We start from the raw sequence: 27,216 nt of genomic DNA, 5'->3' as shown, positions 1-27,216 counted from the left end.
TAGCACTCCTAAGTAAGTAGCACTCCTAAGTACCTAGCACTCCTAAGGAAGAAGCAGAGACAAAAAAAAAAAAATCTTCAAAGCTCATGGGCCAGCTAGTGTGGTGCACACGGAGGTGGATGACAGACCTTGCCCAAAACAAGGTGGAGAATCTGAGGTTGTACTTTGACCTCTACATGCATGCTTTAGCACATGCATGGCCATAGTCACATATATGAACACACACACACACTGTTTAATCATTAAATCAAAATGTGTACTTTAAAGAAACATATAAATGTGCTTTGGTTTAAAGCACCCATTTCATCATACTAATGCTATTTGATAAGGTCCACGTCACTCAACCAATGACTCACATAACGGCTATCATGAAAAAACAAAGAGCTCAGGTTTTTCAATAAAAGGAAATTGATGTTAATCTTGGAATAAACATAGCTTAGGATAACATAGGATAGCTTGAAATAAAGGTTCAGATTGATTCCTGAAAATTCACAGGCAATAAAGAAATAGTTCTTGTAACAATTCTTGCAAAGCAAAATCCTGTAGCCTTTGAATAACAGACCTATCTATACAATGCATGTTACCTTCTAGAACTTTCTGAAAAAGTCCTATCAGAATCAGCTACTATATCCATCTCTCGTTTCATATATTTGTTGAACAATAGCTTTTAGTACACCCACTTCAACAAGCCTACTCCCTGTGACAGTTACTTTATAAACTTTATAAAATTATATATATAATGTATTATATATATATGCTAATTATACATAATATATAACTATGAATATATGTAATCCAATCCATTTACTTGACAAAAAACCAACATTCTTTTGTAATTATTATCTTCTAGTTTTATTTTGACACATATAAAATCTAATAAAATAAAATAAAAATTACAGTTTGGGCATTGGTTTTCTTTAGAGTTTCTTTTTAAAATACTCTCTGAAAAAGAGAACAAAAGTATACCAGAAAAAATCCTGCTGAACTGCCCATTCTACTTGCATCAAATCTCTGAAGATGTAAACAAACAAACAAACAAAAAACCTTAATATCACTTGGATGAGCAGATGGGGGTCCTGTTAAGTGGCAGACCAGTTTTATTTTCCATTCCCAAAGAACTCATAGACTTCCTAAGGGGGTACTGTAAATGAGCCTAAAAGAGACCAACTAAAGTGTAGCCAAAGCATGGCAGACCACCAACAACACTCAGCAAGTCCCTGTGTTTCCCAGCCACCCTCACCCTGCTTAGTATGAATCAAGTTGAATGAAGCCAGGAAATCCCTGCGTGGTGAACGATCCATGGTAAACATGAGAAGATGAAGTCTGGGTTAAATGGATGTTAGCTTTAAATGAGAAGCAAATCGCCCTTTCAGGACCTTGAAACAAATAGGGCCACTCCAGATGACTGCACAGTGGAGATACAAACAGTATGTCTGTTGGAAGCATATCTAGAAATGAACGCTTGGCTGACATTTTCGTGGAAAGGGTATAGAGAATACTCAAACAACACTCTCCAGAAAACAACTAGAGCAGAATTAATTTGAAACAGAAATTAGAATTGGGAGTGTCAAGACATATATTTCTTCTATTATTTCACTTATTTTTGTTTATTTTAATATAAATATCGATATGGTGAAGTGGTGAAATATTGATGTGGTTCTCTTTTGCTTGGGGATTTTCCTTACTCATTGGCAATCTTGAGTCAAGACAAAACACCATTTCAAGAGGGAAAGACTGATCATTAAGAACACTCAGCAGACAGCATCTTTTCAAAGAGAGGGCAGAGAAGGCAATGTGGTGTGTACAGATGGGTTGGAGATGAAGTTTTAAGGGAAAACGGAAACAGCAATTCCCAATAGATTGTGACTTGGATGTCTAGACACTATAGATCTATTTCCTTGAGATACATGGCAAACAAGTAAAAGGTATCACTTCAAAACACAAACGCAAGGGGCTGAGGAAATGGGTCAGTGGGTAAAGTACAAGCCTGATAACCCAAGTTTGGAATCCCCCTAGAACCTGGTGAAAGCCAGATATAGAATGCAAGCATCTGTGATTCCAGTGTTCCCTACTGGGAGATGAGAAAGAGAGAGGAAGCGTTTCCAAGAGTTCATGGGCCAGCTGTCTTGATTTATGCAGTAGCCCAGAGACAAGGTAGAAAGGTTGTCCTGTAACCATGCATGAACCTGCACCACACACATGAACATGTATACACACACATACACACACACACACATACTTAATAGGCACATGTGTGGTGTACATGTGGGTACATGTTTCTGTATGTATACAGACATCACTTGTGTGTGTACACATGAACATTTGTTTGTAGGCATGTGGACACTCAAGATTGATGCCTAGAACCATCCTCCATTCCCTGTTCATTTTGCTCACTAAATGAGGCAGGGTCTCCCAATAAAAATAAGAGTTCACTACCATATGACAAGTCTTGTTAGCCAGCTTGTTCAAGGAACACTGTCTCTACCTTGTAAGGCTGAAATTACAAGGAAGGTCATCATGACCACTGGGTACTCAGGAGGATCCCTGGTAATCTATACTCCTAACTACATGCTTGAAGGCTAGTGTTTTGACTACTAAGCTGTCTCCTCAATTTATTTAAAATTTAAAATCTGCATTGCATAGCCAAGTGCTCGGGTCTGTCTATCTCCTCTAAGGTTCATTGCAGGGTGCTAAAGACACACATCAGTTACCAGATATAGGTAAGCCATTCAACTTACTTCTTGGGCAGCTTCATTTTCTTCACCTTCTCTTCAGCATGTTCATCTGCTATACCCACGTGACATCCCAATGCCAGCAAAGTCCTGGAAAGCAGTAAGAACAGAGATGAGCCTAAAGAACCAGGTCACCACATCCAAAAGTAGCCAGCAGAAGACCATGTGGGAGTTATACCACATCATCTACCTTGGAAGAAGAGTACAAGGCTCTCCTTCCAAGGGTAAAGGAAATACATATCCACCATGTTACTTCCAAGTAAGGGGATAGACAATAAACACTGGAATGGCTCAAACCCTTAGGACTGGAAAGCTCACACACACACACACACACACACACACACACCAGCCTTTTCTAATAGCTCTGTTTCTGTCTCTAAACACCCAGCGTTTCCAGTTCCTCTGTGTGGTGCTGAAGTGGAGGTCTCTGCATATGGCAAATCAGATGCCTGGGTTTGCACAGAAGGGCTGGCACTACTGTATTCTACTTTTTACGCTGATGAGTACATGCAGGAGCTATTGCTCTGTAAGTTGATATTTCCACAGGCTACTACAACCTTCCTGACATTGCTCTCTCCCAAAAGGCTGATAAACTCAAATCCCCAAAGAGACTTATTGTACTTCACATTTTTTTAAGATTTATTCTATGTATATAAGTGATTTGTCTTAATGTATGCATGTGTACTGTGTGCATGTCTGGTGACTGTGGAGGTCAGAGAAGATATCAGATTCCCTAGAAGTGGAGTTACAAATGATTGTAATTTACCGTGCGGATGCTTAGAAGGGAATCTCGATTCTCTGCCAAAGCAGTTATCTCTTAACTGCTGCACTCTCTCTCCAGACCTAGCTATCATTTTTAAATTGTTTGTTTGTTTGCTTGATTGTTTGTTTGTTTAGAGGGACAAGCATATGAGTAGGGTTCAGTTAAAAATGTGTGGAAGTCAGCTTTTTTCTTTCCACTGTGTAGGTCCTGGGGATCAAATCCCATTTGTCAAGCTTGGTGGCAAGTGCTTTTAACTGCTGATCCATTTCATCGCTGAAGTGGATTATTGGTTGTTATTGTTGGAACTATCAAAATATCTTAACATATTTCCTTTTCATAGTCTTTCAAGGTGACTTTCCTTCTTCGTTTCAAACAATGCTACAATGAATACACTTAATACCTACTAGAACCCATGACTGCCTGATCCATCCCTTAATCTAGACATACACATACATGATGTCTGCCCATATATTTTACCTAGCCATCTAGATATAACTGCATGGATGGATGGATGAGTGGAGAAATATTATTAATAAAATAAAGAATCTAACAATTAGAACAAGGCTAACCAGCAACAGAAGACCAGAAAATTGTCAAATGGAGTGAAGCCAGGTTGTATTTACTCAATAACAGTGTCCTGAAGCGGAAAGTGTGTTAACCATTGTCCCCTGTTCAAGCCTCCATTCAGTAAGTATTTGTTAAATGCCTGAGTGCTGAGTCCTGTGCAGTGGACAGTAGATCCAGGTCTCGGGATCAATGAAACGTGCAGAGGGCTAGGAAACTATCAACTGGAAATGCTAAAGCCAGCTTAGACAATAATGTTTGTATTTATTTTAAATTTAGGTAATCAGCCTGTGAGTACATGTTCACCAAGAAATCTAATTATACCATAATCCCTAAGCTGATGCATGTGTGGATGTCCGTCCTATATGAATTTTAACAGCTCTTATGCTCCTATCAAGGAAAATTGGCACCTCAACATTACACTTTGCAAAGGTAGGGGCTGTGAGTCTATGCTGACAGAATCATATGGATGCTGATTGCAAAGGTCCCTAACCAGTGGAAAATTCAGTGGGCATATGTCATCTTCTTCTGGCTTTATTCTTTATCATTTTATTTTGTTTTAACTACGTGTCTATGTATGGGATTTCCACATGAGTGCACTACCTAGAACTGGATTTACAGGAGGTTGTGGATCTTCTGCAGGAGAAGTATGTATCTGTAATTACTGTGCCATCTCTCCAGCCCTTTCCTATGGGCTCTAAAGAGAGCCAATGGCTTCTGCAAACTGTAGTGTGACCTTCTCAGTAGAGATCCACGCAGCCTTTTAATCCTCTTCCCAGCAAACACTTCCCAGAGAAAGTGTGGCTTCACCTCACACAGAGAGTAGACCATCACAGGCTGGGCCTGAACAAAGGCACAGGGCAGTGGGGATCCACCAGGTTAGAGCTGTGGGTAAGGCATGCTCCAAGGTATGGAACTCCTGCAGCTCTCAGAGTGTGAGAGCGGAAAGGATTTCAGTAAAAAAACAGAGAAAGTCCTAACTACAGCAAGTTACATTTTTTTATAAATAGCTTTGAGATCTACCATAATAAGAATAACTAATACCTTGAAAATAAGGCTCATAATAATACCTCGTTAGCATAAAGGGTTAGATAAAAAGGAAAATACTCCAGACAGACAACACAGCCAAGGTCTGTGGATATGTGTGGTGGAGAGAGCAGAGCTGATTGGACAAGACAGACATTTGTAAGTTACAGGTAAAAAGGAAACCTGGGCAAGCTTGACATCTACTCTAAGCTCAGTAAATGTCTCCTGTGTATTGACTCATTAGTTTTATGTGTTAACTCTGATCACATTATGCGGGTATTTGGTCAAACATTATTCCAGATCATTCTAAGAAGGTATTTTTTGATTGAGAACAACATTTAAATAGACTGACTTTGGACTATGTGAAAGCACAAGACTGACCCCCCTCCTACCCCCACATATGTTTCAAGGAAGAATCCACTGGACTCTGAGCACTGCTGTTTGATTCTGTGGGCTAGACCATTCCAACTACATATACACTCAACCCCAGTGTGTGTCTCTCTGTCCATGTCTCTTTCTCTCTGTATCTGAATATTTCTCTATGTCTCCATGTCTCTACTATGCCTCTTTCTGTCTAACCTAGTGTGTGTGTGCATTTGTGTGTGTGTGTGTGTGTGTGTGTCAGAGATGTCTTTCTAGTCTATCTGTCTCTATTTCTCTGTTTCTTTGTATAAGTGTGCCTACCTTTTTCCTGCCTGCCTTCCCCACCCCATTCTCCTTATAATGATATATTATGTGAGTCTGTCTTGAAGCAGTTTCTCTCTACCACCCCACCCTGAGTGTGTGGCATGCGTGCATGTATTCCAAGAACCTGGTATGCCTGACAGTATAAATGTGTGTAGGAGAAGCAAGCTTTTCCTCCCTTACTCTGACTTTTAAAGAAACCGTACACACGAACCCAAGTTAGCTGTGCGATGCAATAGGGATATGTTCAGAATAAACTCATGAGCAGAATCATTAGCATTCCCTTCAGGGAAAACACTACACACAGGCGTCTACTGATTCATCAAACCAGACACCAGGCGCTGTTAGAAAGGAGATTAGATTATACACAGCAGTCAAAGGTTTAGCACACTCCATGCAAATTTGTACATTTCTACACTCAGCTGGCCTAGCCGTCTATTGTTACCGTGACAAGGGATGCACTGAAAATTTAGCTAAATTATACTGTAAAATACGGAGAAATAACAAGCTACCATGAATTATGGAACACAATGTATGAATGCTATGTCATGACTACAAATCAAGGCCAGAGCTGCAGAGTGCCAGAGATCCTCATGGTGACACAGAATACAATTCTTAGCTCAACCAGCCTGGTCACAGTGTCCCTTCAATAGGTTTGTTCTTGACCTATGGTGCACACATCCCTTCCAGGAAGTGACCAACAGAGCCTACGAACACTCTTAATGTATCTATTTGCATGACATTAAACTGCATCCTATGAGGCATGCCCTGAGCCCTAGCCTAGCATAGGAAACATCACTTGGCTTAGGTACTCTGAGTCTGTGGTAAATAGCTTCAGTGTGAATTACTCCTTGCTCTTAGCAAACAGGAAACAAAGGGACAAATACAGCAGTACATTAAGATAAGGGACTAATTTAACTGAAACTAGTTCTATAAAACACTAAGGATGAATATGAAGATGAGCGGGAACAATATTGGAGACATAGCTCAGCAGTTAAGAACATGCTGTTCTTCTAGAGGACAGATCCTGAGACCTGTGTCACACATCTTACTACTACCTGTAGTGTAACTCCAGCTCTAAGGGATCTGACACCTCTTCTAGCCTCCACAGGTGTACACACACAAACACACAGGCACACACACACACACACACACACACACACACACACACACACACTACAAATAATAATAAAAGTTATGTAATTTTTCAAAAACATTAAAATTTTAAAATAAAATCTGAAAACACATCCCTTTATTTATTCTGCCACAGTCACACTATTTATTCACAGGAAGATGGCATATCCCAAATCTCTACTGGCCAAGTAACAAAAAAATAAAGATTCTGTGGGGCCGGGGAGATGGCTCTGCATCAAGTGCTTGCTTTGCAAGCATGAAGACTTCAATGGGATACTCAGAACCCATGTTTTAAAAGGCCTGTGTGGCAGTGCATGTCTATAAACACAGCACCAAGGAGACAGAGAAGAGGGAAGATCCCTGGGGCTTGCTGGCCAGCCAGTCTAGTTGAATTGGTGAGCTCCAGGTTCAGTGAGAGCCTCTGTCTCAGAAAATAAGGTGGCAAGTACCTCAGGAAGGCACTGGTATCAAACTCTGGGGTGTGTGTGTGTGTGTGTGTATGTGTGTGTACATGTATGTACAAGCATGTATATGCAGAGATGTGCACACATATACTGTACAGCTCCATGTATGAAAGCCCATCATCAAAAATGAAAGTAGGGTTAACTTCTGTAAGTGATGCCCATAAATACATTAAATCAGTGTTCTTTAAGAGAACTGTGGTAAAGAGCTAACTTTCTCTTCAATTCTATTTTATCAGTCTGATGCTGTGGTAAATGAATAAAAACTGTTATGTAAAGTTAAAACATTTAAATCAAGATATGTAATGTATGTGACTCTATTTTTAAGTTGTTACATTTATGAAAGTTTCTCCTTTAAATTGTCATGAATATTTCCAACCCCTTAACTTTCATATCTAAAATCAGTACAGACCTGTAAATTGTGTGACTAGCTCAGTCTCTGGTTCACTCTCCAAGCAGTATGGTTAGATTCTAGAACTCTTGTATTCTTTAAATCCCTTAAGCAATCATAGGCTTCCATTTGGGAAATGCTGACGTAAAACAAGAATACATAAAAATAAGAGGGACCACCACATCTCACAGGGCCTTCAGTAGAAGCCGTGGAGCCAGGGTAGGACCAGATCTGAACCACGTTAAGACCCATAGGCCTGTGTGGTCTTTCACGGTTCCTAGCTGCCACAGCTGTGGACCCAGGGAAGAATGCCAAGTGGTTCAAGTGTTAGGCCCACAGGCATAGGGAATTCTCTAGCCTTCAGCTCATGGTGCAGACCCAGGCGTGATGTCAGAGCTGACCAGCATAGTTCCTGACCCTCTGATAAAGACCAGGAACAGAGCTTCTGTCTATTCATATCCATCCTACATAGGAAGAGAACACTCTACCCTACTAAGACTTGCCCTCCTAGGAACATTGTAAATACCCCACTGCTAGAAGAATTTTGAATTTGAAAATAGATGACAGACAGACAGACAGATCAAATAATAAATAAAGAAATTAGGAAGATTCAACAATCAAACAACTCTAAAGCTATGTATGAACAAAGAAACAAAACCAACTCAAAGTCAAGTTCCCAACAAATATTGATCTAATCCACCTGCACTTCACGGAACTTTCTACAGTAGAACTAGCTTCCCAGCAGAATCAAAGTGATAATGTCAACACTTGGCGACCTGAACTCTATAAAGTAGAAAGGCACTCACTTGAGGGTTTCGAGTGACATCTGCAAATTATAGTTGCGTTCCTGTTCCGGAAGCTTGCAGAACTCCACCAGACATGGATGCTGTCTCTTGTTGTCATCTCTAACCTGAAACAGGAAGGGAAATCAGTATAGAGGAGCCTCCAGTGTGGAACACAGCTGTGTGGAGACAAATAGGGAGGTAGAACTCCCTGACAGCTGGCTCTGGGAAGCTTCTGCAATCTTCAAATGTCTATTGAAAGGCTGGCATGGTCCACACTCCCTACTCTCTTCCCGTTGGCATAGCTTAGTTCTCAGCTCCCACACCCTTCTGCCATGCTGGCTCCATGAGCCCATGAGCATGCTCACTGGGTTCCTTCCAGAATTTGTTCAAATCTCCCATTTTTCCATGAAATTTACTCCATCTGCCTTCTTAATGTAGTAATCTGCCCATTGGCCCTACTGACTATTTTAATTGTGCACAATATTATGTGGTAATAAATTAGATCATTTGGGAGGGAGGGGTTTGCTTAGTAGCCCAGACCAGCCTTGAATTCACTAGGTAGCCCAGATACCCAGATCAAACTCAGGATCTCCTTAGTCTCTTGTATGTTGGGATTGAAGGCCTGCAACACCATGTCTAAAAGAGTAGATCTTTACTTGATTTATTGTTTATCTCCTTTCACTAGAAAACAAAAGAAGGCATTCTAGCCCTTAGATAATATCCATGCCCCTGACATAAGACATTAACATAGAAATGAACTCTATGAGAAGATATGGCAATGACTTTAGATTTACTTAGTAGTACTTTTTCTATCTAGAATTAATCTGCTCAGGGACATGAATAAGTAATATGACTGGACACACATAAACTCTGAGGTGGTTTGGTTGCTCATTTCAGCCTTTATAATAACCTTCTGAGATCACAAATGTACTCAAGACCTTAACAGATTGATCAGCACAGTAAAGACTTTCTTCACAGAAATCTTTGCCAATGTTCTTTGATGTTTACTAGGATCTGCTTGTAGGATTTTCTTAAGCTTGCTAGAACCCAGATCCAAAATTACTCATGAATGCTCAAGTCCCTTTTCTGAGATGGCAATGTCTGTGCACAGAGCCCATGGAATGTGTCCCTCCCTGCACACATTTTGAGTCACCTCTGAATGACTTCCAACACCTGAAGAACTAAAAGTTAACACCAATGAAAATTTTTTTCATTTTTTTAACCTACATGTGATTGAATCCAAGAATGTAAAATCCAAAGGTAAGAACCAAGTGCATTAGTGATCACACTATGTGCATTAGAGGTACACTACACTCAAGACTGCAGGAAGGAGTTAATGAAGATGTTCTCTAGCCTTGGCTTAGTAATTAAATTTTTGTAATCTTTGTAAAGACCTAAATTACATAGGCATCCCTGCCCTGGTGACACCTTGATGACAACCATAAGCTGTGAGGGAATAAATTACTCCATGGGATAATTACCAGGTTCTATATACGTCCCTGAAAAAGTGTGCAAACATGAGGGTTTTTTTTTTAAATCTTTAGAGCCAAATTAGAAATCATGACCTTATTCCTTTCTTTCTCTGGATCATTAGAAATGAATAGGAATTGCAAATGAAGCAGAATTACAAAACTGAACTGAAGACTCCAAGTCTTGAGTCCTTAATTCTAAACAAGAAAGCAAAAATGAACTAGCACTGACATAACCCCCTGTCTGTGTAGTCTCCATTACTTCTCTACTCTCTGCCAGGAAAGAGACAGCACTAGCATGCTTTCTAGGTGAAGAGAATGAGTATTAGCTTGCTTATCCCTTCCCTGTCTTACCGTAGCCTAGTCTTGACTTTGGAAACACGCCTACAATGTCTTACCACTACCATCTAGGCACCAGGGTACCAGAAATCCATCTCTCCTCCAATGTCTGTTTTACCCTCTATGCTGCTGCCATATTAGTTTCATGCTTTCATATCATCAGATTCTGTGGGCCCCAGTGCAGGGTACAAAAGCATGTCACCTCTCACCACATCAGTCCCCTATAAAATAAAATCACACAGTGACCAAAGCTCTTTGCCACATGCCTTCTGTCTTCATGGCCAGACTCACCTATCTTCCTCTACACCATGGTCCCTAGGGACTCTAACCTATGACCACACTGTGCCACTCACTGGCAGGTCACTAGAAATGCCCCATTTCTTCTTCTACCTCCTTTGACACATGCTGAGTCTCTGCCTAGACCATAGCCCTGGTCTCTGCTTGCCAAATTATCTCCTGTGCCTCTAATATTTGAGTTTACCTAGAAGCCTTCTTTGATTTTTAAAAAGAAGCTCTACATATTTCTTTTTCACTCTGAGGTTGCATGTCTGCCACTCAACTAAACACAAAATCCCCAAAAGCCCAACAGTCAAACCCAGTGACTCAGGCCTGATCATCACAGCTACCCAAGAGGCTAAGGCAGGGACGTTTCAAGTTCAAGGTCAGCCTAGGCTCCAGAGTAAATTCAAGGCCAGCTAGGCTAACTTGGTGAGACCCAGGCTCAACAGAGAAAGTGAAAAAAAAAAAAAAACTGGAGGAGAGCACACTGTTCCCTTTAGTACCTGGAAACTCAAAGGGCTTGGTGTGTAGCAAGAAGAGCCCATGTGATGTTAAATGGCACTAGATTTAATCAACCTGTTATGAGAATTATTTCATTCAGTTGTTAAGCAAAACACATAACTAGGAGTTGCTGAAAACCATTTGTCTGAGGTCATCTTATGACCCTGTGAAAAACCATCTCATCTAAGCAAGGGCCCAGTAAATGGCTGCCACTACATGGGATTTTTTTTGTCTTTTGCACATACTCTTTTTTTAATCTTCCAAGCCTCTAACCATCCTCATTTCACACTGAAACTTTTAGTGAATTTTGTCCATGGTTCCTCTCGCAGCTGACACATTAATAACCTCTTTCCCTGGTGACTTTAGCCCATAGTTCAATCTTATATTTAGCATTTATCTATTTCCTTGGTTTTTAATGAAGCCAAGCAAGGTGGGTGACTCATATCTGTAAACCCAGCAAATGGGAGGTTAAGACAGGAAGATGGCCATGGGATTCAGTGCCAGCTCAGGCCACACAGTGAATTCCTATCATCTCACAAAAACTAAAGCAAGCAAAGAATGAAAAGCCAAAAAATGATGCCCAAAGGAAGGTATTAAGTCTCTGCCAGTTTAAGCAATGTCTGAACATTATTTTATGGAGGATGGAATCTTTATTTGGAATTGAGTTTCAGAAATTATACAGTTGAAAAAAGAGTTTCATGTTCTAGTAACTGAGCTAGTGTGGCATGTTGCAGAGCTATCCAAGAGTTTCCCCAAACATACAGCCTATTGCTGTTGTCCTTGGCTGCCCCTGCCCACCAAAGGTATAAAGTAAGTCTACTGTTGAAGACACCATGCACTTCAGAAACACAGCCCAGAGACCCATGAGCTAGAACTGAACTGGATGCCTCCTCCCCAAGGACTAGCTTTCATGATATCAGAAGGCACCATGCAAGCTTCCAAAGTAGAAAGGCCACCAACAATTGTACACTATCCATGACATCTATGAATCAATCAGCATGGTATGGTAATCCTACAGGACAGTAGTGGCACAAACGTACTGGTAGTAACCAACAGCTCTGTAATTAGACTCAAGATCTATCGAATAAGATCAAAAACATGCCTGGTACTAGAAACCTAGCAAACTAATCAGGGCTAATAAAGTCATGGATATTTCAGAAGAACCCACAACCACTGTTTTACTAAATCAGCATAATACTTAACGACTTACCTAAACATTTGTCCTATTACCCACAGATATGTGTAGTCTTCACCCTTTATCAAGAATACTTTTCTTTGCAACAGATGAAGACCATTATAGAAAACCACAACTAAACAGAATGCAGAGTTGTGGAGCCCAGTCTCAATGGATATGTCTACAAAATACATGCATCTAAGGCTCAGGGAACTCTGCAAAATAAGGGGCACAAAGATTGTAAGAGCCAGAAGATCAGGGAATTTAATGTGAGTTTGTGGTACTGAAGGCACCCAAGGGATGCTGAGATCAGGCCAGAGAATCTTACCAGATACCAAATGGTCAGCCTTGAAAACATACACTCAAGTAACATTATACAGACTGCACAGGTTATACTTAGGAACAAATTCACATACACATATGTTTTCCATATATATGGGAATATATATATATATGGGAAAAGAGAGAAAGGAGGGGTATATGGGAGGAAAGAGCAAGGAAAATGATGTAAGTATATTTGCAAAAAAATAAAAAAGAAAAACTATGTAAAGTAGAAGGCAGAAAATGTAATCTCCAGTTGATGACATGTTTCTCACAGCTATGTACCTTCTGCTAAGATGATTCTATAGAAATTTTCTGCATAACTCCCACCAAGGAGACTGAAACAATAACCAGAGTCCAGTGCTCTGTAACAACAGCCCAAGCTGACAGTCTCTTTACATGAGGGTCTAAGTCAAGGACAAAATATATGAACAGTTAGCATGACTACCTACACTAATCACATACTTCATTCAGAGCTCAACATGACACACTGATGTGTCATGGATGAATGTACGAATTTCCATGCTGAGTCAACTGTGGAAAAGCAGGCCAGTCTTTGGGATACTTGGCAGAGTAGTAGCCAAAAAGCATAGTATCACCAAGACCCTGGTAAAATACGTTTATGACAAACTGAGATGTCATAGAGTTGTGTGCTTATTGTAAGCAAAGTTTTACTGACAAATTATAAAGCAAAACCATCATTTAGCATTTAGAACCATATACAACTATTATTGGCCACACCACCCTCAAACCATGGAGCCAACTGCCCACAGGTCTGTGTTGCTACATGCTCTGGGCTCAGAAGAGACTATGAAAGGAAAAAAAACCAAAATAATATATTTATTTTCATTCCAATTTCGACTTTTGTTTTTGCTGTTTTCTAGCTGGGAAATGAAGGCTCATTATCTATTATTTAACTTGATTTTTAAAGTAAAACTTTCAATCCATATACTAGTAACTTTTGAGTCAGGGAGTCTGCCATTACTTCATTCCCTTTGGCTTTTAAAAAGACACACAGAGCTAAGATGCCTCAAAAACAAAAATCAATTCTATTGATTCATGTCACACTACAGCAGGTTCAACAAGAAAATGTTATCTTTCCAAGTGATTTATGAACAGAATCTGAGAATAAATTTCAAAATCATATACCGGACCATACTGCCAGCCAAGCTCAATTTTATTCATAACCCAGAGCTCATGGATATTCTCTGCCAGTCTTTCTCTTATCCTTTCCAGGTGAGGAGGCAACACAATCTGGGAAAAAAGGAGAAGAAAACACTCATCAGAAACAAATGCTGGAAGATACTGTGCCAACTAGCCTTGCTCAGGGCCAAAAAAAAAAAAAAAGTCTCATAGAGCATTAACATACAAGATCATTGGGCTCTAAACCAGCTATTTCATGGTGTGTGTGTGTGTGTACGCGCGCGAGCACACATTTAGGATTTCAAGTAAATGAACGGACAAAGAAAACAAGGTAAAGTGCAAAGTACAATAAGGTAAAAACAACTATTGGATACTGATTTATTGATTTATTTAGTGATTTACTGGAAGCACTGCTCTCACTACCTATTTGCCAAGCATGACTTCACTTGCTATCAGGAACAGAATGACCTGGAGAAAGAGCTGAGACCATGGGCTGTTGCCATTAACAACCTGCTGACTGCTACACAGGCTTCTGTAAAATCTCACACCTTGCGATTTTACAGTATAAAATGAAAATACAAACTAGACCCAGTCTGGAAGACTTTTGGGAGCTGTTCTGGCTCCAGCCCACAGGTGACATCTCCTCTCTTCCACTCTCCTAGGTGTCAGGGTGCTTATTCTAGAAAAATTCCCAAGAGCACTGGACAAGAGACAATTGAGGGGTGGGAGTGGATATGGGCCAATACCAAACTGTACATCAGTCAGAAAAAGAAACCACCTCAGCACTCTATGGCAACCCAACTAGTGTCCACAGGACTGAATGAGGGCAAGTTGGGAGGCTGCAGATAATCCCCTGGCTCTGTGATCCTGATCATCTGACAACCATGACAGGTTTACCACAAACACTGCTGTGCCCCTTTCAGTGTGGTCCCAACATATACACGAGGAGCAGGGCAGGTTGTCTCCTACACTTCCCTATTAGAAGGAGAAAGTATTCAGGAGCCTCTCAATAAATAAGAAGGTGGTTTACCAAGTGAGGAGAGGATGATGGAATGGCTGATAAAAACTGAAGTTTCTGAGGACTAGTATTAAGTCAACTTTAGATTTTAGAATGCCTTCCTTGTTCCAAACTAATAATCAGACTGAATGATCTAGTCAACATCACTAAACTATTATATTATAGAGCAGTATTTAATTCACTCTCAAACTTAGGATATTGCTACATGTGTCACACACACACACACACTCACACACACATACACACACACACAATGTCCCCAAGGTCACAGCCCTTAGTAGTCTATTTGTGATGTAATGAGTAATAACTTAGGTCAAATATTCTATACATCTCAACTGGCAAGTGGCTATTGTCCCCAAAGTAAGGATTGTTTCTGAGCATTTTCAACCTGGAGCCACACTTCAATCTCAACCCCAAATAAAAGTCAGTTAAATATCTTCAACACTGTAACTGTATCTAAATGGAAGGAGACTGAAACCTCTGCATCTGCACTGAAAAATCAAACACATCTGTTCCAAAGTTAGTGTGTCAATGTGGAGGTATTAGTTCATGTGTGGTATGTAATTTCAGCTATTAAGTCACCCCATGTTATTATATCCTTAAGTTACTTAGGTAGTTTGCAAATAAGTCCATCATGCTGCTATACTTAGTTTTTTAAAACATAATGTGCATTTATAAACTAAATAATGTAAATTACTTTTTATTTTTCTTATTTATATTTGTCTCTCATGTATATGTGAATAGTGTGCATTTATAAACTAAATAATGTAAATTACTTTTTATTTTTCTTATTTATATTTGTCTCTCATGTATATGTGAGCATGGGTGTGTGTATGTGTGTGTATGGGTGTGTGTGTGTGTGTGTGTGTGTGTGTGTATGTGCATTCAGGCATGCATGTGGAGGTCATAGAATAATTTGAAGTAATTGGTTCTTTCCTTCTTCTATGTGGGTACCAGGGACTGAAATCAGGTCATCCTTGGTGGCAAATGCTTTTACCTGGGGAGCCACCTCTCCAGCCCCAACATTAATTGCTGTAATAAAACTTTCAAGACTATCCAGAACACAGACTTAAGAAAAACAACTGGAGCATTATGAAAGCAGCAGAGTGGGTTGAGCCGCTGAGGAAGCCAAAACACAGAGTGGAGAGTAAATGGATGGAGAACCAAGAGGGGCACTTTACTTATGAGACCCGCTAGGTGCATGGCTGGAAAGTGTACTACTGTGGGCTGGAATACAAGTTTGAGAGTCCCTGCAATTCAGCAGCCACCTGTGTCCCCTTCTGTACCTGGCTGGTGTCCACAGGAACAGGTGTGAAGGCAGCTTGGGTCAGGGACACTGTAGGCCCCAGCAGGTCTCGTGTGTATGTCCTCTCTTGCTTATATTCTCGGCTGTGTTCCACCTTCAACTTCTCTTTGGGCAGAACAGCTTCATAGCAAGCTGCATAGCCAGGTGGAGGGAGAAACTTGAATTCTCCGTGTCTCCCCCCAAGCAAAAAGCGAACCCTGCAAAAGAAGCAAGTTTGCATCAATTATATCTCTGATGTATTTGCATGATTTTAATTGAAAATATTAGTAACATTTAGTAGTACTAAGCTAACTTTGTTACAAGCCACATACTCCCCATATATGGCTTAAAGGAAAAATGTCCCTCATAACCTCATGCATCTGAACACATGGTCCCTAGCAGGTGATTCTGTTTGGGGGAGGCTTTGGAACCTTTAAGAGGTGTAGCCTTGGTGGAGGAAATGTATTACTAAAGAGGGGCTTTTGGGTTTATAGCCTCACCCCATTTCTTGCTCTGGCTCTGTTTCCTGTATAGGATGGAAACGTGACCATTTGCTTTCTAGCTGCTATGCCATGTCTTGTCTGCCATTATGAACTCTAACCTTTGGAACACAAGTCAAAACAAACAGATCATTGCTTTTTGTCATGGTATTTTATCACAACAACAGCAAAGTAACTAATACAATATCATAGTAATCTTATCACCTAAGAATCTAAGAGGCTCTCCCCATAAGAGGTTAAACACAAGAGCATCATCATGGTCAAAGAGGAAAACTTTGTTCAATGTATTCACAGGTCAGTGAGGACCCAGCACTTGATGACCTAGAAAGAGCAGTCTCATAATGGACGGTGCATTCATTACCTTATTTCCATGAATGAAGGACATGTTTTCATCCACTCCATGTCCCAAGACATCCAAGGACTAATGAGACACAGTGAGGATGGCACCTAACTATCTGTGTGCTTAAAATGACAGGATCTGGACAGTTACTAGGGAAAAAACAGCCACTGTGTTGAATCTGATTTCCTAGTGAAATTCCTTAAAGAAGCCCTAAGTGTCACCTCTGCTTGCTGAAGAAAGCAGGTAACCATAGTTTCAATACTTTGCCAATTTCAACAAAAGCAAAGTACTCACTAAGATTCTGTCTTCGTTTAGTTAAGCATAATGTGAGCTTTACTGAAGGAGTTTTGAAACAGTCACGTTTCAAACAGTAATGATGTAGATGTTCAGCTTATAAAAAACAATTGACATTTTTAACTCATTATTATTAATTTTCTGTTTTTCTCATTTTTATTTCCCAAAAAAAGAAGTAGGGTAAAATAAAGCAAAACTTTTAAATAATCCACAAACTTAAAGAAAGAAGCATAATTTGTATAAGTCCACCAGAAATGGCCATATCTTTATTGATAGCTAATGCCTCTGGATTACTTTTCTTCAGTAAGCTGCCTTATAACTAGAAATACTCCTTGGAAATCAATCTAAGAGCAACCAAAGCAAAAAAATGGTAGGGGTAAGAGAGTTTCTCCTATTAGGGAGATACACAAATATACTAACTGGTGACAGTGTGGGAAGTTACTATGACAAGTCATCATGTAATTAAAGTGTTTTTGTTTGTTTATTTGTTTGTTTTTGTAGAATTTCACCTATTCTCCTTTATAAAACAACACGGTAAACTTGAGAAATGGTGTGAAGTTTCAGTCACTGAAAGCAGGCTCTATGGTGAACATCCATAGGGAAATACACATCTCAGAACAAAGGACTAAGGTTAGCGAAAGAGAGGAGAGTCCTCTGTGGAAGTATGAGAAGTACAAATGGAAACACACCAAGCAACAGAGAAGTACTAACTTTATTCCTGCCGAGAAACTGACAACTGGAAAGAACAGGCCATCGATATTGAAGTTCTCAAACATTCCTTGCACAGGTTGTCCATTAATACGAAACGAGATGCTCGGGGCACTTAGATCTAAACAGCAACTGATGACATCATCAGTTCTCAGCAGGTGCTGGTTGGGTGAGCTCACGGTCCGAGCTATACATCCTGTTAGGGGAAACGGTAAGTAAGGTGAGGTTTAACGTGAAATATCATCCTCAGTCATATAGTAAGAGTGATGGACCAAAGCCAAGGGAAGAATGCACTGTGCAGGTTAATGTGCACTGTCAACTGTGTGGGACTCAGAACCACCAAAGTAACAGAATTCGAGCATTATCTAGACCTTATAGGTGGGCAGCATCATCCCCTAGGCTGCAATCTCAAACTACGTGAAGAGTACAAAGAGAGCTGGCACCACCAATGATGCTCTCTCTTTGCTTCCTGGCTCTGCACACAACATCACCAGTTGCTTATTGTTTCCTGCTTTCTGCCTCTTGCCATTATGCTTTTCCCCACCATGATGGACTGTATCACCTGGAATTGTAAGCCAAAATGGATGCTTCCTCACTGAATTGTTGTTTTGATGGGTACCTTGTGTGAATCTTCAAAATAAGTATCATGTGATATCATGATACTCTTGTTCAAAAAGAAAGCAATTTTTCTTTTCTTTTCTTTTCTTTTCTTTTCTTTTTTTTCTTTCTTTCTTTCCTTTTTTTTTCAGGTGCTACAGAGCTTGGGTCGAAAATGGGTCTTATCATTTCTAGAAATTTCTGCATGCATATGAATGCTATTTGATGTATAAACTACCTCAGAGAAAATAAAATGATATCAGAGGATATCTACAAAAGCATCTAACTTCCAATAGCACCCAGCCACCTATAACTTGACTTGTATAGTCCTTGGCAGATGATTTTCCTTCTGAACCAATCAACTAACCAAACTTACTTACTTACTTCATTTCTTGTTGGGTTTTTTTTTTTTTATGTAGGCGTTTTGTTTTGTTTTGTTTTGTTTTGTTTTGTTTTGTTTTGTTTTGCTTTGTTTTTCAGGATGGCTTTTCTGTGTAGCCCTGTCTTTCCTGGAACTCCCTGTAGATCAATGTGATCTTAAACTTAGAGATCCATCTGCCTGTGCCTCCTGAGTTCTAGGATTAAAGGCATGTACCACCAAGCCTGGTATTGATTTATTATAAGCAGAAGGCAAATTGCTACCAACTTCTAGAATTAGTATGTTGAAAAAGTAATAATTTAGAAGCAGCAGTCTTAGGCACAGTGATAGTTGGTACCTCTTCTCTTACATACCCTCATAATTTCAAAAATCCAAAATAAATCCAAGCTAATGAAAGCAGGAACTGTCACTGTTCTTGCAGCATATTGCTTATCATGAGAGAATTGAAGGCCAATTTGCTTTTGTTTTATAATAAAACATATGTAAAACATAAATGTTGGCTTCTTTGGTCCAGCAGAATACAATCAGAGGCATGAAGTTATTTGACAAATGTTTCCCCTGGACAACCAATGGTATCAGCCCATTCTTGATGACATCATAAGTCCTCAGCTAATTAGTTCCAAGGGGCATCCACTAAACATAGCATACTACAAAAAGGAAGTTATTGGTCTCCTCATAACATAAGCTGACAGGCACAAACATATCCACAATTAGAACAAAGATAAAAACAGACTTCATGAATTCTGCTTTGTTTTACACTTTTATTTCATTTTATTTCATTTTTCTCATTTACTTATTATGCTTTGTTTATGTATTTATGGTGATTTGAATAAGAATGAACTCCATAGGCTAATATATCTTAATGCTTAGTCATCAGGAATTGGCACTATTTAAAGAGGATTAGGAGGTATCCCCTTATTGGAGGAAATGTGTTATTGGGGGTGAGCTTTGAGGTTTCAAAAGCCCACACCATGTCCAGTGTCTCCCTCTTTCTGACTGCAGATCAGAATGTGGCTCTCAAGTACTTCTCCAGCACCATGCCTACCTTTCATGCCTGCTGCTATGTTCCCTGCCATGATGATAAAGGACTAAATCTCTGAATTGCAAGCAACCCCCAATTAAATGCTTTATTTTATAAGAGTTGCCTTGGTCCTGGTGTCTCTTAACAGTAATAGAAAAGAACTAAAACAGATCCATATGCACACATGTACTCAGGCACAAATCAGTGCCATGATGTATATCTGGAGGTTAAAGAACAACTGTGCAAGTCTGTTCTCTCTTTCTATCATGTGTCTCTTGGGGATCAAAGTCTGGTCTTCTGAATCAACTGAGACATCTCTCCATCTCCATCCCCCATGCTTTTCATTAACACACACACACACACACACACACACACACACCTTTTTATGTCTTGCATGTGTTCTAAGTAAGAACACATTTAAAACACCAGTGGTAGATAGCCTCCACTTTCTAAAATGTGGACACTGTTCTGATCTTATCAATATGCAACTCTTCCAGCATCAGAATCATTATTAGATACATCTTCTAGAACTCACTGAATATTGTAAGAGCAGCTTTAAAAACAAGAGGGATCAAAAACATGACAGCCAAGCAGCTCCTTGGAAAATGTTGATTCACTTGTTAATGTCAAGACCTACCACTAATAAGAATGTTTCTATTTTAGCCACGATACTAAAATTATACATCTACTACAATCCAATATATTGTTCAGTTGATTGACATTGCTGTGATGAAGCTAATGAAAACTGAAGGGTCATTCATGTCCTTTGCTCTGGAAAGTCTATAGCTAAGACAGAGGTTCAGTGAAGAACTTGAGGCCATGGATTGAAGGACACACACAGTGTGGAAGGTGTATGGTCACATCTCCAGGCAGAGTGCCTATCCTTGCACACTCAGTCCATTGGATTATCCTTGTTTTCTGCTTTAGTCCACAGGGTGGAACAGCAGGTAGACACACAGCCTCGGGTGATGAATCCACACTGATCTTTCCTGTATTGCTTCACAGCCTCCTCCATAGATTTTTTTTTTATTTCCATCTCTAAAAGTACCAAGAGTTTCCCATTTCTTGTCCTCATCTGGGATGATGTGTGTACATCATGTGTACATCAATGATGTACACAGTTAAGTGTCAGAGAATAAATAAAGATGTCACTCAAAACTTGACTTGGAATCAAATCCCTGTTCCTAGGAATACTGGTCTCTAATTACACAATGTTCAGTGATAAAACATGTGTTCTCTCCTAGAAACTGCCAGTTTGATGCTTTAAATCCTACAGCAACTGTTAAAAGGAAGAAAAATATGAGAGCAACTCCAGGGAAGTTGTCTCAATTCATATGAAGGTGATGTAGAACTTAGGCAAACTCAACCTTCTTTACATTGGTCCTTGTTGACAGAACTCCAAATTAGTAAAGCATGCCATAAGCCCCTAAGTGGAGTAACACTACTCTTCACTACAGCCATAATAATGTCTTGCTTCTTGACACTTTAAAAGATGGACAAGGGGCCAGGGATATGACTGACTGTTGACAAAGGCGTGCCACACATTCATGAAGGCACAAATTCAGATCCCCAGAACTCAGGTAAAAGACAGACATAGTAGCATGCATGACTGTCATACCAGAAACCCTATGATGAAACATGAGAAACTTTTGAAGCTGTGGGTTATACATAGTAGTAATAAGATCCTATCTCAAATTGGGTAAAAGAAAAAGACTGACACCAGAGGTGGGCCTTTGGCCTCTACACACACACACACACACACACACACACACACACACACCAAACAAACAAACAGCCCTCACATCAAGTTAAAACACAAGTTCTCCTGACTACAGAGTATCAGGATATTTTTTTCCAAACAGTCTGTGACCTGCCATCTATCCTGTGGCACATCCACACAGTCATGCTCTGTCCATATTTTTCCATTTAGCACTCTGCCATAAGGGCATAAAGCACAGGTTTAAGCTGCAACAGTACGAAGCTTTTCTGATATGTCAAAAGGAAACCTCTCAAGGTGAATGTAAGATCAGAAGTAGAGAAAGGCCCAATAAAGTAGTTTCAGGATGTGTCATCTGGGGAACACTTCCCCAAACCACTGCCTAGAAGAAAACACCTTAGCATGGCTCATTCAGCCAGCAGAGGGCCCATTTCCCATGAAGCAATTCTCAGAGGTGAGGGTGATGGTATTCAGAGCATTATAGATCAAATATACCAGAAAACAGAACTTAGCCCTATGTTTGGTCGAGCACTCTTTTCTTGACCTTGGGATGACAGATTATTACTATGAGATCAAGGAAGGCATTATAGCTCTGTTCTGATTGGCTCATGTACCTGGAGAAGGCAATATAAGCTATTCTGGGACCTCTAGCCACAAACTCCAAGAGTTAGGTGAGCTATCCAAAACATGGCTCCCTCATGACGTTTGAACTGGATAAAAGAGGGCCAATAACTCTTATTATGCAGATGTCGCTCTACAGAGTGCCTTGAGTTCATTTATCTCATTACTATCAACTCCTGGATTTAGTTCACTTAAAATTTCAAGCCCTCTCTCAGAATTTGTTAGGTCTCTACACTATTAAATGAACACCATTCACAACTAAGAGACAAAGTTCAGCATTTACAATTTAAGGTAACTTTCTATGTCTTCTACAAACTAAGTTTAAGATATGTCAAGGTCACCCTAGAACTGTCTTATAAATGCAACTTCTTGAGCTGAACATGCCTGCAACATGCAGGTGAACCCTAGCATCTGAAAGGAATAATATTATGCAAAATAATACCATATTACTATGCAAGAACTAAACTTTGACATAAATCAAATTGTACCTATTTGTGATCTGGAGAAAGAAAATTTCAACGTATAGCATTTGCAATAAGTATTCCAATGAGTACTGAGAATTGGCAGCCGGTTTCTTGACTATTCCTGTAGTTTTAAGTTTTCCACATCTGTCAAGCCCTGTCATGCATAGACTGATCCCATGGAGCTTCCATCTGACTGGCTTCCACTTTTACAGTAACTCTCAGAAATCTAAACTAGTTATTGTACTATATGATTTTTATGATGAACACTGAATCTCTGTACATACCAGTTAAAGTGATTCAGAAGCACACGACATTCTTGTAGGTCATTCATGCACTAGAATGCCATTTTAAAACACATATTCACGAGCTTTACAGCCCCTTGGATAAGCATCTTCTTTTTCTGAAGTAAAACACCTGTGTTTTTGTTAAACTCTTGTACTCATCCTCTAAGAATTGAAGTTCTGAGCAACAAATGTTCTCAGTTTGCAGACATGTACAACAGGATCATAAGATTGCTATTTGGAAATTGTTTAAAGAAAAGGGACAGTGCCTACCTGACCAGAGGTGAAGGCCGTCAAACCCATAGGAGAAGAGGTCATCACCAACGCCATTGCCACCCCACTCTTCACCCCCACCTGGGTATGGGGAATACCCTTCAGTGGAAGCCCAGCCCACACGCAGGTGAGTGGCTTCTGCTGTCACAAAGGGTTCCGTGTGGTCCACCATGAGTTCGTAGTACCACTTCTTATACTGTGCTGATCCTTCGCTGACACCCAGGAAAATATTAGGCCTCATGCTTTTAGACAGAAAAGGACAAAGAAAACTTCCATTGGTTTCATTACTTATTATTTTAAATATTATTCCTGATTCTCTATGATGTACAATGTTGTCAACGTGACTGAATCTAGAATCATTTAGGAGACCGACTTCTGGACATGTCTTGGATGATGTTTCTAGATTTAGCTCACTGAGGTGGGCAGCACCATCCCACGTGCCTGGGTCATGAGCTAAATAAACATGAGAAAGCAAGCTAGGTGACAACATTCATCTCTCTGCTTCCTGAACGCAGATGCAAAGAACTCATCCATCTCATGCACCTATTGCCACGTCTTCTCCCACCCGTACCCCCAAACTGCCAGCCAGAATAAACACTTCCTTCCCATACATGACAACAGGTATATAACTCCAGCTCTAGGGAACCTGATGCCTTCCTCCAGGCATGCATGTGGTACACATACATACCATATACCCAAACTCATAAACAGTAAATAAATAAATCTTTTAGAAACTGATGCACATCTAGCTGCTGGACATCTAGATCTCACACTACTTCTGTTTATAGAAGAATAATATAGCCAGAAGCTTCAGGAAAGCCCCTGGTTACTCTACCACACAGAACATTTTGCTGATTTTTTTTCTTTCTGGCTTACTGGTTTCTTTATCTAGAGGGATAAGAAGAAGAGCACAGCATGGGTCTCACTAGGTCAGCTTCTGTAGACAGACCCAAGAGCCACCTCAGCCACACCTTCAACATCTATAAAGTCAGACAAGATCAGTACCAAGGAGAGCTCATAAAATACAGACAGCACAAGCCATAGGCAAATCACAGCACTAAGTAGCTTGTAGGTGACACTCATAACTATCAGATTCCCTAAAAGGCAGATCTGGTGGAATATGCCATTTCATTAGCTATTTAGTTTGAGATGTCTTAGGCTTGGGGCTCTACTGTTATTATCACCTGTAGAAGACACACTCATGGGTTACTGAAGAACAGTGCAGCTACAGCCTGCTTCTCAAGGTACCAGTGGCAATCCATCTGCACATGAAAGTGTACGGAAACTCTCTCACACACCTGTTTTCAGTAAGTTCACATTTTGCTGGGCTCATCTATTATTTTATTAACCCATCCACTTGGTGAAAACAATACTTGTTCAGTGTGGGAGACACATACAACTCCTTAGGAAAGCCAACAGCCCTCCTGCTGGCTTCCTAGAGAGAGAGTTCCTTGGCTGTGGTGTGAAGAGATGAGGATGTCTGTGGGAACTTACCTGCTGACATGATTCACAAGTCGGGTCTGCAGTAAGAGATCTCGTCCCGGGAGGAGATTATCACAGATGAGGTGCTGATTAGAACGGACAGCAACTCCATGGCATACACAGAGAGAACACAGCACGTCCAGGACCTGGGGAGAGACGGCACTTCCAGCTGACTGTGACTCGAGCAGCAACAGCACTTGGCACACGACAAACACAACCCCAGCTCGGATTGAGTTTTATTTACCCATCTCTGTCTCTTCTGTGTATGTGTGCATATGCGCACACGTGCATGTGTGAGAGACCGATGTGCATGTGTGTATGCATGTTCAAAAGTGTGTGTGCACATGCATGTGTGCATGTGCATGTAAAAGACAGGCTGACATTGGGCATCTCCCTGAATCATTCTTCTCACCTTATATGCTGAGGCAGGGTCTCTCACTTGAACCCAGAGCTTATCAATTTGACTACTCTAGCTATCCAGCTAGCCCTGGAAGTGTGGGGGCAGGAGGGGTGTTTCCTATCTCTGCCATTCAAGCCCTGGGGTTACAGGAAGCTGTACAGTTTCCCAGCATTCTTGCAGATGAGGAAGGTCTGAACTCTGGTCCTCATCCTCTCACGGGCACTTTATCGTGCCTCACCCATCCCTCAGCTTGGTCATTTTATCACGACAGTGGGTGTTGCAATGACTCCCTAGCTTTCTTCCACATACAAGGCAAGAACTTCTCCCACAGCAGTGATGACTACACCCTGGACAACCTTACTCCATGGAAACTAAGGATGGAAAATACTCGTGACAATTTCAACACATCTTGATATATGTTAGCATATATCTTAATTTAATAACTTATTTTTAACTGATATACAAAGACAAAAAAAAACACACTGATGTATAGGCTACCAGGTACTGCTTAGATGCATGTATATGTTGTATGATGTTCAAATCATGATAAATTAATCAATCTCCTCAAACATTTATCATTTTATTTTATTAGTACTGTTTCATTTTTAATTACAAAGTAGAAAATTAGTAAAATTCTCAAAGTACCTGTTAAATAAGAAAAAAGATTATATTTTTCTTTGTTTTAAATCATTATATAACATGTTAGATATTTTAGGCTCTCCATATTTTATCCCTTTTTGGCTGGTTGAACATTTATTCTATTTTTTCCCTACTTTATATTTATTATGGCAAAAGCATTTAAGATCTTCTCTTATAGCCTTTTGCAATATAGCGTCCACTCTTCACCATTTAATGATTGTAGAGTTCACTCATGGAATCAGATGGCAAACTTACCTTGTGGTTTCTGCCATGCTTGTCTAAAAGGGAGATAATGGACTTGATGTGTCCTTCTTTGATGATATTCAGAGCTTCTGGGCTCTCCACTAACACACAGTGGAGGACCTCCAGGATACCTGCAGATGAGGTAAAAAAAAAAAAAAAAAGCAGCAAGAAGGTTGGCGTTCTCGGGAACCAGTCACTTCTTATTTTTCCACTCCACTGCACTCTCTCTACTTGACATGTCATTACTTAGTGCTCAATGTGTTTGCCACGGGCACTGTGGGAAGCAACAGGTGCCATTTGCCAGAACAGGCAGATATCCAAAGATGATAAATCCCAGTGGAGAGAGATGTGGAGCTTAGCTGAGGAAGGTGATTGTATCTTGAGAGTATAATAGAGAGTGGTTGGCAGGCTTGGGGAATTTAGCAAATGTATCCCCTCCAGATAGTCACAGAAAAGAGGGGGACAGAACAGCAGAACAGGCCTGAGTGGCAGATATATAGGGTGGGCCAGTATTCAAGACAAACATGGATGGACAGTACCTTAGGGCAGATTCTGAAGCTTTCTGGGATTTAAAACAATCCTACACCAGCAAGAGGGACCAACGGGTAAAGCACTTACAGCCAAACACAACAACTTGAGATGGGTCCCCCCTCTACCCCCAAAAATTTTCATTTAAAAACACGAAAGAAAGAAATAAACCAGTATAGAAACAAAAAAATATGAACTATAGCCATCACAAAAGTAGAATATAACTTTTTCTGTTTTTATAAAAGAGTAAGACAAAGTGGGTTTCATTTTGAGAATGTTTAGTATATACCTGAAAACCATATTCCTTTTTTCTTCTATTGTACTGTCATTGGGCCAGCAAAATGGTTGACGCTGACAAAGGTGCTTGCTGCCAACCTGCTAACCTGAGTGTGTATCCCCAGGATACACAGAGTAGAAGCCTCAAGTTGTCCTCTGACATCTACAAGTGCACTGTGGCATGCTTGACCACACACAGATGTGCACACATGAACACAATCAAATGTAATTTCAACAATAATACATAAATAAACAGACTAGCCATCCATTGTTGTTCATCTCTGTCAATAATGATGGTGTCAATTGTCTATAACCATGGCATGGAGAGCCTTGGTGATCTCTCTCTCTCTCTCTCTCTCTCTCTCTCTCTCTCTCTCTCTCTCT

The 27,216-nt window shown here is 40.2% G+C and overlaps 1 protein-coding gene across 1 annotated transcript in view; it reads right to left on the bottom strand.

The window, feature by feature from the left end:
* The window catches only part of Ryr2 (ryanodine receptor 2), a 424,465-nt gene that overhangs the window by 221,505 nt on the left and 175,744 nt on the right, over nucleotides 1–27,216 (bottom strand). The window contains exons 19-26 of the mRNA XM_028769855.1: nucleotides 26,041–26,159; nucleotides 24,759–24,892; nucleotides 23,265–23,506; nucleotides 17,915–18,107; nucleotides 16,071–16,287; nucleotides 13,773–13,877; nucleotides 8,562–8,665; nucleotides 2,739–2,822 (exon numbers count right to left, since the gene is read on the bottom strand). Coding sequence (XP_028625688.1) covers nucleotides 2,739–2,822; nucleotides 8,562–8,665; nucleotides 13,773–13,877; nucleotides 16,071–16,287; nucleotides 17,915–18,107; nucleotides 23,265–23,506; nucleotides 24,759–24,892; nucleotides 26,041–26,159 — 1,198 coding nt within the window. The remainder of the gene's footprint in view (nucleotides 1–2,738; nucleotides 2,823–8,561; nucleotides 8,666–13,772; nucleotides 13,878–16,070; nucleotides 16,288–17,914; nucleotides 18,108–23,264; nucleotides 23,507–24,758; nucleotides 24,893–26,040; nucleotides 26,160–27,216) is intronic.

This window comes from Grammomys surdaster, unplaced genomic scaffold (genome assembly GCF_004785775.1).
Source record: "Grammomys surdaster isolate TR1022 unplaced genomic scaffold, NIH_TR_1.0 194, whole genome shotgun sequence".
In the NCBI taxonomy this organism is placed as follows: domain Eukaryota; kingdom Metazoa; phylum Chordata; class Mammalia; order Rodentia; family Muridae; genus Grammomys; species Grammomys surdaster.
Note: the sequence above shows the minus strand (reverse complement) of the source record. Positions and strands in the feature narration are given on the sequence as shown.